Here is a 14,150-nt window from a genome sequence, read left to right on the forward strand (position 1 = left end):
TTTTCTACAAGATTTTAAGGTCGAGGGTCACACTTGAGATGGAGGGGTTAGCCCAAACGCAGTTGGGGGGTGACCCACATGGCTACCTATTGAGGGCCCCTTCTGCCCTATCCTATCTCTCGATCTAGGCTTGGGTGGTTGGCTCTTCTCCAAGGGGGTATGGGGTATACCCCACATAAAGTACACTCATGGCCATGATGCCAAAACTTTTTATGCATCGTTGGACCTTCATGTCCTACAACCTATATAAATTATCTTGCCCGCAGTACTCCTTACGCACCACACCCATACCTGGTGATTGTCTAATTCTTTTCTCTTTCTCTGCCCCTCTGACTCTTCTTCCTCTTTATTCTGTCCATCAGTTTTGTTGGATTTCAGAAGATTTTTAAGGCAGCAAAATCTCAGAAGCAGGCCCCGTTGGGTTTCCTTATTTGAAGTACTAATGTCAGAGGATATGAATCTATCAGTGAATGGTCAGTCTCAGGTCCCTCCAGGGTTCCGATTCCATCCTACAGAAGAGGAGCTTCTGCACTACTATTTGAGGAAGAAGGTGGCCTATGAGAAGATAGACCTGGATGTGATTCGTGATGTTGATCTTAATAAGCTTGAGCCCTGGGATATTCAAGGTAAAGCCTTCTCTAGATTCACTACCCTGTAATGCTTCATGATTTGCTTTCTTTGTGCTCATGTTTGCTCTCGAAATTTTGCAGAGAAATGTAAAATAGGATCCACTCCACAGAATGATTGGTACTTCTTCAGTCACAAAGATAAGAAGTACCCCACAGGGACAAGAACAAATCGCGCCACCGCAGCAGGGTTCTGGAAAGCCACTGGGCGCGATAAGGTTATCTACAGTAGCTTTAGAAGAATTGGAATGAGGAAGACACTGGTTTTCTACAAGGGTCGAGCCCCACATGGACAAAAGTCCGATTGGATCATGCATGAGTACAGGCTTGAGGAGAACACCCCAGTTCATGACACCATGGTAAGGCCTCCCCTTTATGCCTTTTAACTTTCACGCTCTGAGGCACAGACTTATCGTCCATTGGGGTCTTGCTTATTTGACAATTTTGGTTCTGAATTCAGGCATCCAATTCACTGGGAGAGTCCATGCCAGAAGATGGTTGGGTGGTCTGCCGCGTTTTCAGAAAGAAAAACTACCAGAAGACCTTGGAGAGCCCTAAAAGCACATCAAACTCTATGGATTCAAGGACCCAGATGCTCAATTCAAGCAACGATGGGGTTCTAGATCAGATACTTTCCTACATGGGAAGGACTTGCAAGCAGGAAAATGAAGCAATCAGCAACGTGAACTTCTCTGACAGCAACAACACCATGAGGTTTCTCAACCAAAACAACACAGGCATCAGCGAGGGTCTCCAAGAAAGGTTTATGCATCTTCCAAGGCTGGAGAGCCCAACTCTTCCTTCTCTGCCCAACAACAGCTCACACTTTGATCAGGAACGGTGTTTTAATATTGCTTGCTTGCAATCAATTGATGAGATGCTCAGAGGAAGTGAGCCTTCCTCTGAGAACCAAGGCAGTGGGTGTAACACCATCCCAGTTCATGACCCCAAAGCTGGGCTCAATGACTGGGTTGCCTTTGACAGGCTGGTGGCTTCTCAGCTCAATGGTCAAGTGGACACCAAGCAACTCTCCTGTTTCAGTACAGACCCCAACATGGGTTTCTGCCTTTCTCCTGACCATGATGTAGAATTATCACACCTACGTTCGAGTAGACCGAATCCAAACCCCCAGAACTATAACAGCGAGATGGATCTGTGGAACTTCACTCGATCATCCTCCTCCTCCTCATCAGACCCATTAGGCCATTTGTCGGTATAACAGATCAACCGCTTGAGATATCATATGTTTTAGCTAGCTAGATAATACTGTGTATTGCATAAATAACCGTGGTGATTTCTGAGATGTAGCAGCATTGCCAACCATTATCCCTACTTAATTAATAACATCTTCCATTTCACCATTGTTGATGAAGAATTTACTGTGTTTTGGGTCCTTTCATATCTTCTTTCTCCCCGCAATCATGTCCAAATTCGTTATTATGGTGAAAAGCTTGAGAACGAGGGTATCATTCTCTTCTGACCTTAAGGGAGCACAGGGTCAAGAACTAATGATACCCACTTGCTTAATTGGCTGCATAGGTGGGAGATCACGATCCTGGTCCAGGCCGTGGCTGAATCTGTTATTCTTCTGTGGAGTGAAGGATCAGAACATGGGGCTCTCACCTAACATACGTACTGATAATGACATACAGCATATAGGAAAGGTGACCACCTTTTTAGAACTAAGATCAACAAAAAAAATACACACATACTGTAGAATCTTTGTCTGGTTGGGCATCAAGCTAAGAATGTAATTAGCTTGCACCTTGGAGACACTAATGCTCAACTCTCAGATATCTTTGAAGCGACCTATAGTATGCACACACATAGAGTCAAAGACTCTATATATGTTATTTTTAGGCAGCATCATTGAAAGAATCATATCATATCCTTGATATGAAACCATCACCAATCGTTGGATGTACCTTACTGAGTTGGCCCTCTCACCAACAAAAAGTAAGGTAAGCACTCGATTGGTTTCCTTAATTTCGTCATCACTGACCACATCCTCACCTCCTCTCCACAACCCTCCTAATTTTGATTCAAAAATCAAATGAATTAATATTTAGCATGATGATCATAATTCTATAAAAAGTACTGTGAGATGGATAATGTTCATTTGAAAGAGCAAAGTGAGGTGGGAGCATAAAATTACGTAGAGATATATCCATGAGCGGTAGTAGCAGCAGCTGAATTCAACATGTCCATTAATGGATCCTGGTAGAAAGGTGAGAAGAGAGGAAGAGTTAGGGGGTGGGTCACATCAAGTGCCGGCATTTTAGACCTCTTGATCAGTCACTGTTTGGGCAACTAATTTTAAAAGAATTCCAATAGACTAAGACCCTTTACGTAGAATTTTTCTTAGCTTTGACTGCTAACGTAGGATTACGGTGAGCATGACATAATTAATCTCTTACATGGAAAGTTTTACCAATGACTTGATCTATGTTATAAAATATATTTAATAAAAAATTAATATTATAATTTAAAATTAAAAGTAATATAATAACTTAATATAACTTAATAATTTAAATATAATTTAATTTAAAATCATTTTAAATTATTAAGCTTTAAGTATAAAATTTATCAATTTTTTTTTTTTAAAAAAAGCATGATACGAGAATCAAAACTTGTTTAACTCTCCACCCTGTAAGCTTATAACATCTTAAATTTGAAAAGTTTTCTATCACTTTGGGACGACTAACTTGTTCGATATATATAAACAACTTTAAAGTTTTCTTTTAATCGTAAATGGTGTTATAATACTCACATGATATATGTAGTTTTATTTCAAAAGTCAAATAATATTTTTACGATTATCATATAGTATAGGTCATAACACTTACATAGACATTAGACATTAGACTCAAAGAAATTAATATTTACAGGGATAATGATTTTTTTTTAAAATTTGAATTATTAAGAAATTGATTTTCTTTTCAGGTTTGGCTTATTCCTTCTAGAATGATGATGCCCTTTCTAAAACTACTTAGAGCAATATAGCCCAAAAAAAAGAAGGGAAGAAAAGAAAAACTAAATGATTGGATTTTGATTCCTTCTGGTAGCAAAATCATGAGGAATTCAGAAAACTGGGCTCCAAGTCAAGAATTTATCCACATTTATGGAGACCAAGAACTACCAGAAAGAAGAAACGAATGATTGCAAATATAAGCAATGCAAGTTGAACTTAAATCCATTTATCAGCTACTAAAGATTTCCGCTGCACTGTTTTCTCTCCATCATCATATGGTTATGGAACCCTTCAACAGTCACCTTTTCCGTTATGTAGGGAAAAGATAACGGAATCTACAAGTCACAGGGGCTTCAAACGAGGAAGGACTGTAAATAGTTAATAAATGATGGGTTTTTTTTATCAAATGTGATCAATATTTTCTCGAGAAAAACATTGTTACCAAAAGGTCTATAATCTATAAGGCCTATTTATCTCTAGCCCTCCCACAAGTCAAGTCTTAAGATTAAATTCGAAAGTAGTGTTATCTGCATCATCTGCATCATCATTTTTATCCAATCAATTAGTTGGATGGTGACAATGTCATCCTACCTAAAATGATCATTTTAGATATGGTGTTGAATGTCATAAAAATCGTTCGATCTCCCATATCGAAATTGTCAAAGATAACATTCGGTTTCTATGTTTAACAATAGAAGTAGTAGTAGAAGTGATTATTAGTATAACCCCTTGAAATTTTATGATTCGAAATTATATTTTAAAAATATTTTTATTAAAAATAAAGATAATCATGATATTAATCCTGAGGGGTAGTTTAGTTGGTCTAGTCTTAGGTTTGCTCCCTAATGGTCATCAGTTCGAGTCCTCTGACTCAACCATCCACATTTATAAAAAAAAAAAATATATTAAAACTTTTAATTCAATAGTATGAGTTAGAAATTAGGTGGGATTGAATTATGGAAACCTAAAGTATGGTAGAGGTTAGTGTCCCTTGCTAGACATGAATAAATTTTTAGATGAAATCAGTACATAGGGCGTAGGGAATGAAATTTTTGGCCACAAAAGTGATGGTGAAGGAAAGTAAATTAGAAACTCAAAATCAAGTCATTTGAACTGCATTATATTGATACATGGTCCACAGAATATTGCTTTAGTATAGTCAAAGCATATATTCTTTAGGTTGTGGTGTCTCCTTGGTATAATTGGTGTCCTGTTCTAAAGGTCACTCAAATACAATGTTTTTTCATGATCAATTATTTTGTCGTTGAACCCTAAAAATGATGGTCTGCAATTTCAAAGAATTTTTGCTTCTGCTTTTTCCTTTTTTAAAATTATGTTTTTAGGGATTATGACAATAAATAAAAGCAAAGTAATATCACTTCCGACCTTTTAATGGGCCAGCTAGTGGACTATGGAAGCCATACACCCAGATGACAAAAGCCTCAAGGCCAGATACACAGATTGGACAAATTTAAGGTAGGCCCAACCACCATCTGGGGTATTACCGGCAGACCCCACAAGGTGACACCTTAGACATGTCCATCCCAGCTTCTAGGCCCAATTTCTGTGCACTACCTAATTTCCCTACGCCATTAATCATAGTAATTTGGACATGTGTGGAGATTAGATACTGGGATGATTTGGTTCCTAATAACACTACTTAGTACGATACCAAATGCCCTTGTCTAATGTCAATTAGTTACCGGTAAGGTAATGATTCGATCAATGGTATCAGGAATGTGACAAGATACAAACAATATGTAATTAAATACGAAAAAGAGAAATAATAATAATAACGAAAGGTACGAAATAATATGATGAGGTGTGAAACTTTGATATGCCATCTCCGAGGCAGTATAGAAATTTTCCAAGTGTATGGAGGACTGATCAAGTATATCCTTCTTTGTGAATCTTTCTAGGATTTTTTTTCCCCATGAACAAGAGGCTAGATTCTAAGCTAGAGCTCAAACTTCCTTAATAATTGGTGAAATGTAGTGTGGAGCTCATACAGGTTAGGCCAACTTTGAAAGTAATTCCACATTTTGAGCTCTGCTCTATTGCTCCCCTACGCATGGCCAGAGCCCGATTCATGGCTACACTGTGAATTCATACTGGGATTTTCTCCATCATCAATAATATAATTGCACCATTGCCAGATCATTACTAATCACAGCCATTATCTGTGTAACCCATGTGCTCGTTACTAAATGAATCACTAGCAATGAGCATAAAAGAGTGGGTCTCCACCCAAGGATATTTCTAGCAGCTCAAGCCCACCATCACATTCTGAGTGCCGGTGTGGGTCAAGGTCTGGTTCATCCAAGCAGGTGGGTGCCCTGCCTGTATTGCAAACATTAAATGCTGCAGGCATCAGTAGTAAGGTAGGGTGCTTTGTATTTGTCCTCTGGGATATGTTCAAACTCAGCTACAGGATTTTGTGAGAATGGACATGGCATGGGGAGGACCCTTTTCATGGATCATTGAGGAAGAATGCTGTGAGCTTAGTGGGGCAAGAGGCAATGTCCAGGTTATTGAAATGAAATTATGAAGGCATCGTCATGAAAACTGGCTGGTTGATTGTAAGTCTAAGACAAGAGGCTAAATCATGGTTTGACAAAGGAAAAAGAATCAATTCTGTAATTGATATTTGATGTGATTAAGGGCCAGACCTACGTTTGCTTCTCTACTTTTTCCTTTACTTTTCCCCATCTCTATTTTTGGGGTGAGGGATATCGAAAAGAGTTCAACATTGTGACCCTACCTTGACACTACAATTGGGGTGAAACACCTTCAAGAGGAAATGCTTTTCCTACGATATTTTTACAAACAGATCATGGAAATGACAGTCATGTAATTAATGGGCCTCTGATCATATAAAGCATAAGTTCTGAACTGAGCCTGCCAGCCTGGTTACATAATTTGGTTGTAGATGCTGTCTGTATGAAGAAAACTGTTACTGCCAAAAACCCTAATCTTATCAGCAGGCAGAGAGGTGGGGAAGATATGGATGAAATTCATCTGAATACAACTAAACTACAGTCTGTATCATGGAATGTGCTAGGTGGAGTGTTGGCAACAGCAGCTGAATGGGCTGATACAAGAAAATGGTTTCAGCAATCTTCTTGCCTCATTGAGAATATACACCAAAATCAGTTTTAGGCTGCCTGAGGACTAAGTTGATATGGGATTTTACTCCAAATAAGATGTTTTCAGTAAGAAGCATGTATTACATTATTATTCCGAAGACTCAGAAGGATGTGGGGATCTAACAGAACTACTCCCTTAATTTCATCATCAAAAAATTTCAGAAAGATCTTGAGGATTGATATTTACAATGGTGTAAATATGCTTATACCAAGAGCAAGCATGGTACTCCTAATCAAGAGAAATCTAATAAGAAGAGATTTGCAATAGCAGAGTATAACTTGCATGGTAACCCAAATCATATGGTGACCTATACATTGAATAACGAGCTGAGAAAATGGCTTTTGCCTTCCCATTGCTGCCCACTTCAATAATGTTTGGCTGAGAATATTTTTCCTATGAAGTATGGACATCAGTGATCTAGTTAACTTCATGACAGCTTGGACAATATAGAACACTAGCAATATCATTTTGCATTTAGGTCACAAAAAAGGAAAAAAAACAAGAGAGATTTTTGAGAACTTGCTAAAGGGGTTAGTGTGATTTTTTGAGCTTGTCATGGACCAACTTTCTGAGATGGATCTTGGAATTACAGTGGAGATCATGTGGAAGCCTCATCCCTGTGAACTCCTAACATCAAGGTCGGCTGTGTTCTATTTCTTGATTTGTCTCATGTTTGAGGATTCTAGACAATATAAAGTGGTTATTACATCAATGGCAATATCAAAGAGGAAATCCTGTAGCTATTGGGATCCAGACAGCAAGAGACCTGGGTATTCAATACATAGTAGCTTGAGGGGGACTTGATGAAGACTCTGAAGGCTAACAACAGATGGGAGGTTGACATGTCTCCTTTTGCCTTGCCAGCTCATCGCCTGGCAAGGCATTCTCAGCTTCGAATGATTTTCATGCTCAATAGTCATCAGCCTAGATTCCACCTTCCTAAAATTTCAAACCAACAATAAAAACATGTGGCAGAGACTTCCTCATCCTTAGACAGACAAATTCTCCCAATAAATTGAGCAATCAACTCAAGTTAATTCTCCTCTCATACCAAATTTGCAAAATTATTCGATGAAGCGTTTTTTGAAAGCCACCGCACACCAATTAGAAAGATCAGTCATTTGAATGCGTTCGAGCAACTTCTACAACTCTTTTTACATCTATGCCATCTTTTGAAAGAGACTCACTCTCAAAATCTGATTTACATGGTGTTGCAAGGAAACACTTTCCTTTTGCAGAAGTTTAAATCTTGTCACTGAAGTTCCCTCATAACTCAAATCTTGTCACTTAGGATGGTGAAAAGCAAGACCCTTTCCCCAGCCTCCACTCCTATATCTAGTTCTGGTTTCCCCTACTGTTTAGATTAAAGCAAAGCAAACAATCACAATATAACATTGAACAGAAAGGGCTATATATGTATATAGATCAAAAGGAAGGCAAAGATGATTTTCATTCAGGCCAAAATTCAAACTGGTTATTGAAAATATCTTACAAAGATAGAGGCAACCAGATGAAATGAGTGGGTGAAGGATCAGCTACAGATGGGGCAGAGCACCAAACCATTCTCATTACAATCCGGGCACCTCACCACAACACTCCTCCCTTGCTTTTGCTCCATCTCCTCCTTCACCATCATCACCATCTTACAGCTGCCATTACATTGAAAACAAGGCAAAAACCTCACTCCCCCACAACCCTCGCAGACCTCACCAGCTCTGATCTTAGGCAACCCTTGAAGCAGCTCACTCAAACACCCCTCTTCCACTATCCTCAGCACCTCCTCAGCCCCACCCACATACCTCCCCTTCACAAACACCCTCGGCGGCACCATCTGGCAACTGTCTTTCCCCTTCATCAGCTCCCTCAACTCCTCCTTGAACCCGCGATCCATCGAAATGTCTCGCTCGCACAGCGACACCCCAAGGCCTTCAATCGCCGCCCTCACGGCGTTGCAGTCCTCAAACGTCTTCCGCACTCCTCTCAACGTCGTCGTGTAGACCACCACTCTGTTCTCTCCATTCGGTGGGCACAGCCTCTCGAACCCATCCAGCAACGCCAAACATTGTCGCAAAACGCTGTCGTTCAATGGCTTCAGAACCCTCAATTCATCACCGCAATTGGGACGATTGGGGTTGGAGTTCTCTTTATTGATGTTGGTCTCTTTGATGGCCAATGCCTTCGGTTTGGAGGGGGCTAGCGGGAGAGAAGGGAAGCGGAAGCTGTCGGCGTCGAGACCCGCCATGAGCTCCCAAGAGTTGATCACCTCTGGCTCGGACCTTATGCCCCTCGGTTCGGAGAGCGGGCTGGGGAACACCGAGCCGAGGGTAAACCGAGGAGTTGGGGTTGGTGGGTGGGTGGGTTGAGGAGATGGATCGAGGTTGAGCAGGCCATAGGTGGTGGACGTGAGCGACACAATATGGTGACCCAGCGTTGAGCCACTCAATTGACCCAACTCCTCCTCATGGTTCAGCAGAGTTGAAGAAACACACCCCATTTTGGAATTGCAAAAGATTCAAGAACGGACAAACCACAATCAAAAGAGACTCAGAAATAAGGATGTTGAAGACAACCCTTTACTTTTGTGAGGAAAATCCGAGAAAATGCGTCAGCTCAACTCACTCAGTGGCGAAAACTGTGGAGCAGAGCATTCAATTTCAAAATGCTGAGTAACTGTTGGCGCACGGGACCTGAGCGCTAAAATTTAAGTTTGGCTTTGGTTTTTTTAATCACACGGTACATTGAAGCATTAAAGAGGAGCCTTTTTTCCTTTGAATTCAATTTTCTTTCCCATTACTTTATTTTTCTTTTCCCAATCTGCTGACCACATTCAATAAATATTTTTCTAAAATATGACCATTTCAAATGCAATTTAGAGTCCTAGCTCTACCCACATTTACCCCAATTGCATATCATCTTATACACTAATGATGGCCACCTCCTTTTGCCAAAACCAAGTCTCAAAAGTGATGGAGGTGAGGGAAAGTGGGGTGGGGTTTTTCCCGGGAAATGGATTCAAAAATGGCAGAGGAACACAGTAATAATTGCTGGGTAATGGCCTAAAAAAATGGTAGGAAAGTACTGGGGACTGGGGGCTCACAGAGGGTGTAGACCCATCTTTAAGAGAGGGCCCAATTATTATTATTATGACTTATGAGGGAATTGGAGGGTACCAAAAGAAATTTTGGAAAAGGGCAAAAATTGGGAGGGGATGTATTAGATGGTGCTGAGAGCATTGAAGATGAGGTGGTCTTCACAACTGAGAGGTCAGTGATAGTGTAGCAGGAGTATATAGTCTCTGTTTTGCAAATAAATGTTCAAAATGAAAAACATTTACATGGATGTTGCTTTCACAACATCAATTCAAAAAGCTTTTCTTGTGGTGGTTATTAATGAATCTGTTCAGAATGGTTTTCAATTTCTATTTCTAGCAATAAAATAAAGTATAAATAGTAGTAGATGTGACTAGCTATATTGAAGTAGCGTTAATTTCATATTTGAGACTCAAATATTTCAAACATCCTTTCAAGTTACATTTTGACCTTCAAAGGCATTCAAATGGAGGATTAGGAACCAAGGCCTTGCAATAGAGCCCAAGAAATATTGGGCTCATTGGGCTCTCATTATGTGTGTGATCAGATGTTCTCCCTGTTAGACAAGACAGCTAGCAGAACTCAAATACAAAATCATTATACATGTAGATTGAAAGAGGTTCCATGGAATCTTCATTATACTCACATTCATAACTTATCATGGTTGGGAAATGATAACCACTCTCATTCAAAAGGTTCCATTTGTTAGTTTCCACTGGTTTGAGTACATGCATTGGACAAAAACATGGATAGACAAAAAAATAGGGGAAAAAAGGGGGAAAGGGGGGGGAGAGAGAGAGAGAGTTTAAGCTCATGCCAATATGCTATATATATTTTATAGAATCTAGAATGTAATTTAGTTAATAATATGCATTTGGTTTCTTAGGGAATGTTACCAATGGTATATCTATCAGGAGGAGTAGCTGCAAATATCAGGCAGAGATGCCATCCTCCAAATTACAACTAAAACAAAGTGGGTTTTTATTTGTGTATTTATTTAATAAAAAATATAAAATGGGTCTATGAAAAGGGGGTAAAGAAAAAGGTCTGACAATGTAAAATTTTTTGTACAACAGAAACCATTTACTCATCGCCTGTGATCTTGAGAATGTGGCATTAGATCTTTATATTTCCCACCTAGTAGATTGAAAAGAGTGTCACAAGTGATAAATGCAGCAAATGAAGAGAAGGGCTTCCCTCGTCCGCTGCTGATGATGAAGCTAGCTGAAAGAGAACTGCATCACTCAGATGAGGCTCATGAATGCTATTTGTTTATTTACTCTTGATTTCATAGTTGGGAGAAGAGAATCTAAACAGTTTGACCAGTCCACCGGGAAATAAAGCCAAACGTCCCTTTACCCAAAACTGGATTCCCTTTTCAACTGGCTATGCTGGTCACTTGGTGGTCTTCGAGGGAGGACTTAACCAATATATATATATATATATATATATATATAAACATACCCCCTTCACCACTTCTCTCTCCTTTCTTATGTCCTTTAGCTGCTGATAACACGTGAAGCCATTAGAGTTGGTCAGCTGTTATTTAAGAGAAAAATATAAAAGCACATACACTACTGATATAATGAAAAGGTCCCCTAGTGTTTAAGCAACTTTGGATTCTTGTGTACTATCAACTCTCTCTCACAAGTCATATGTCTTGTAAGTTGTTATCTCAATTATATTTGCAAAGTTCTTGACAATCTCTGACACTTTTCTTTAGCTAGTTTTTGACATGCCACTAGAAAACACCTAAACTTTAGCAGATATATTGGAGGTCGTACTCTGAAGTCATCTCAGTCTCTCATTCATCTCTCCCCCTTAACAGTTATGGAGGTGAAGGAATCAGAGATACTTAACATGCTGCACCTCTCCTCTATCTCCTTACGCCCTTTACTTTTGATGTAAATGCAGCTAAGTTTTCTTTCACTTGTCTATGGGAAAGAAGGGAGGGTCCTCCTGGTTGACAGCGGTGAAAAGGGCCTTCAGGTCTCCAACCAAGGACAATGAGAAAAAGAGTAGCAGAAGGAGAGAAGACCATGAGCTAGAAGAAGAAGAAGAGGAAAAGGTAAATATTTCTTCATTCCTTCTTTTGGGTTTTTTGTGATTTGAGTTTTTTTGTAAATGATAATATGATTTTGCATTTGGGCAGAAGAGAGAGAAGCGAAGATGGATCTTCCGGAAACCTACTACTACTACTACTACTACTACTACTAATCATGTTCAAGTTCAAGAATGTGAAACAAAGATGATATCAAGTACTGCTGTACCCACAAATCCCATTTTGGTTGCTGAGCAGAGGCATGCAATTGCAGTGGCAGCAGCCACAGCAGCGGCAGCTGAAGCTGCTGTGGCAACAGCCCAAGCAGCTGTGGAGATTGTCCGTCTCACTAGGCCATCCAGCTTCTTCAGAGAACACTACGCTGCTGTAGTCATTCAGACAGCTTTCAGAGGCTACTTGGTAAGTAATAAGTTATGGGAGTTTTTTTTTTCTTGTTTAATGCTTGCTGTTCTAAGAAGAGAATGATTGTGTAAAGGCAAGGACAGCGCTTCGTGCACTTAAGGGTCTTGTAAAACTTCAAGCTTTGGTAAGAGGACACAATGTTCGAAAGCAGGCGAAGATGACACTGAAATGTATGCAAGCTCTGGTCCGAGTGCAGTCTCGGGTGCGTGATCAGCGTGCGAGGCTTTCGCATGAAGGGAGCAGGAGGTCAATGTTTGCTGAAACCAACAGCCTATGGGAGTCTCGATATCTTCAGGAAATCAGACACAGAAAGTCCATGGTGAGTGAATGTCTTCATCATTTTAAGGGCATAAGCATGCCTTTCTTCTGTATTTTCATGGCTGGTTATTACAGTCGAGGGATAGAAGCAGCATAGCAGATGAGTGTTGCGGCCACCCCCATGGGATTGAGGAGATTGAAGCAATGTTCAGATGTAGGAAGGAAGGTGCATTAAAACGTGAAAAAGCCCTGGCTTACGCTTTCTCTCATCAGGTTCCTCTCTCTCTCTCTCTCTGTTGTTTGCTACGGAATTAGAACTCATCTCTTTAGTATCTTGATGTCCATATCAAGGTATGGAGATCAGGGAGGAACCCATTTGCAGGAGATGAAGAAGATCTAGAGGAAAGAACAAAATGGCTTCAAAGGTGGATGGCAACAAAGCGATGGGAAAGCAGCAGCAGAGCTTCTACTGATAAAAGAGATGCTATAAAGACGGTTGAAATTGACACTTCTAGGCCTTATTCTTACTCTGCTAGTAATGTTCGAAGGTCCTCAGTTTATCAAAATCAACACCTCAGACCACCCACCCCACATTCCACTGCCTCTCCCTTCCACAAAGCGCACCACAACCTCTCTCTCCACCACTCACCTGTCACTCCCTCTCCTTCCAAAACAAGACCCCTGCAAGTCCGTTCAGCAAGCCCTAGATGCCTAAAAGAAGAAGAAAGCCATTCCACAGCCCACACCCCGAACCTAGCCTCCATTCATTGTTTCAATGGCAGTATATGCCGCCATGGAGCAAGCACAAATGGGGATGTTGCTAGTGCTGTATTGCCCAACTACATGGCTGCCACTGAGTCTGCCAAGGCTCGGGTTCGTTCAGAAAGTGCACCGAGACAGAGGCCCTCAACGCCAGAGAGAGAGCGAGGAGGTGGGTCGGCAAGGAAGCGGCTCTCTTACCCAGTCCCTGAGGCGCCATTGAGTAGCACCAGCACTACTTGTAGTAGTATGCTCAGCAAGAGCCTGAGAAGCCCCAGCTTCAAAAGTGTTCATGCCAACGTCTCTTCCTGCTACACTGACAGCCTTGGTGGAGAGATTTCTCCAACTACAACCAGTACCGAGCAAAGAGGGTGGCTAAGATGAATGGGGTGACTCATGCTGATGATAGATGATATTGTCCACTGCAATGATGAATTTAGTTGTTATGTATTGTCTAATTTGAATAAGAGATGTAGAAGTAGTTAAAGTTGAAGTTTGGATAGGAATGGATTAATTAGTACTGAATTTATTTTTCCCAGCCTAAAACAGACATCAACTTTCTGCAGTAGCCCTAGGCAGATCTTTTCAAACGGAACCATAACTCATCTCTTCATTCCTTGTTCTAATCTAAGTCCTTTCTGCACCATTTTATTATTATTATTATTATTATTATTATTATTATTATTATTATTACTATTATCATCTTCTTCTTTGTTCCATTCACAGATTCTACATCTTCAAATTCGATAAAAGTGGTGAGTAGAATTACAGCACCACAAAACTTAAAATCCTGAGTTGATGATGAATAGTAATCTTGCAGGCAAGCAAAGTGAGGA

The 14,150-nt window shown here is 40.3% G+C and overlaps 3 protein-coding genes across 4 annotated transcripts; 2 read left to right on the plus strand and 1 right to left on the minus strand.

Annotated features, from left to right (window-relative positions):
- The first annotated feature begins 290 nt into the window (after positions 1-290).
- On the plus strand, positions 291-1,998 carry LOC117929095 (NAC domain-containing protein 43-like). The gene is made up of 3 exons (XM_034849308.1): positions 291-626; positions 711-985; positions 1,087-1,998. Exons 1-3 carry the CDS (start codon positions 443-445, stop codon positions 1,843-1,845), a joined length of 1,218 nt encoding a protein of 405 aa, XP_034705199.1. The 5' UTR covers positions 291-442; the 3' UTR covers positions 1,846-1,998.
- A 6,140-nt stretch (positions 1,999-8,138) lies between these two features.
- LOC117928916 (uncharacterized protein At5g39865-like) lies at positions 8,139-9,477 on the minus strand. Its single transcript, XM_034849033.1, has one exon. The coding sequence runs from the start codon at positions 9,236-9,238 to the stop codon at positions 8,276-8,278; it is 963 nt and encodes a 320-aa protein (XP_034704924.1). The 5' UTR covers positions 9,239-9,477; the 3' UTR covers positions 8,139-8,275.
- Positions 9,478-11,550: 2,073 nt separating this feature from the next.
- On the plus strand, positions 11,551-13,960 carry LOC117928258 (protein IQ-DOMAIN 1-like). 2 transcript variants are annotated; one of them, XM_034848172.1, is made up of 5 exons: positions 11,551-11,901; positions 11,986-12,294; positions 12,371-12,616; positions 12,691-12,828; positions 12,907-13,960. In XM_034848172.1, the coding sequence occupies exons 1-5, from the start codon at positions 11,770-11,772 to the stop codon at positions 13,696-13,698; spliced, it is 1,617 nt and encodes a 538-aa protein (XP_034704063.1). In that variant the 5' UTR covers positions 11,551-11,769; the 3' UTR covers positions 13,699-13,960. The 2 variants fall into 2 exon arrangements, with proteins under 2 accessions (XP_034704063.1, XP_034704069.1); XM_034848178.1 differs by having other exon boundaries at positions 11,989-12,294.
- Positions 13,961-14,150: the final 190 nt, after the last annotated feature.

Source organism: Vitis riparia, chromosome 2 (assembly GCF_004353265.1).
Source record: "Vitis riparia cultivar Riparia Gloire de Montpellier isolate 1030 chromosome 2, EGFV_Vit.rip_1.0, whole genome shotgun sequence".
Lineage (NCBI taxonomy): Eukaryota > Viridiplantae > Streptophyta > Magnoliopsida > Vitales > Vitaceae > Vitis > Vitis riparia.

Coding starts and splice junctions, on each gene's coding strand:
- LOC117929095 (XM_034849308.1), top strand. CDS start 443: ATGTCAGAGGATATGAATCTATCAGTGAATGGTCAGTCTCAGGTCCCT. Junction 627..710: donor TGAGCCCTGGGATATTCAAG/GTAAAGCCTTCT, acceptor GAAATTTTGCAG/AGAAATGTAAAATAGGATCC. Junction 986..1,086: donor CCCCAGTTCATGACACCATG/GTAAGGCCTCCC, acceptor TTCTGAATTCAG/GCATCCAATTCACTGGGAGA.
- LOC117928916 (XM_034849033.1), bottom strand. CDS start 9,238: ATGGGGTGTGTTTCTTCAACTCTGCTGAACCATGAGGAGGAGTTGGGT.
- LOC117928258 (XM_034848172.1), top strand. CDS start 11,770: ATGGGAAAGAAGGGAGGGTCCTCCTGGTTGACAGCGGTGAAAAGGGCC. Junction 11,902..11,985: donor AAGAAGAAGAAGAGGAAAAG/GTAAATATTTCT, acceptor GCATTTGGGCAG/AAGAGAGAGAAGCGAAGATG. Junction 12,617..12,690: donor TCAGACACAGAAAGTCCATG/GTGAGTGAATGT, acceptor TGGTTATTACAG/TCGAGGGATAGAAGCAGCAT.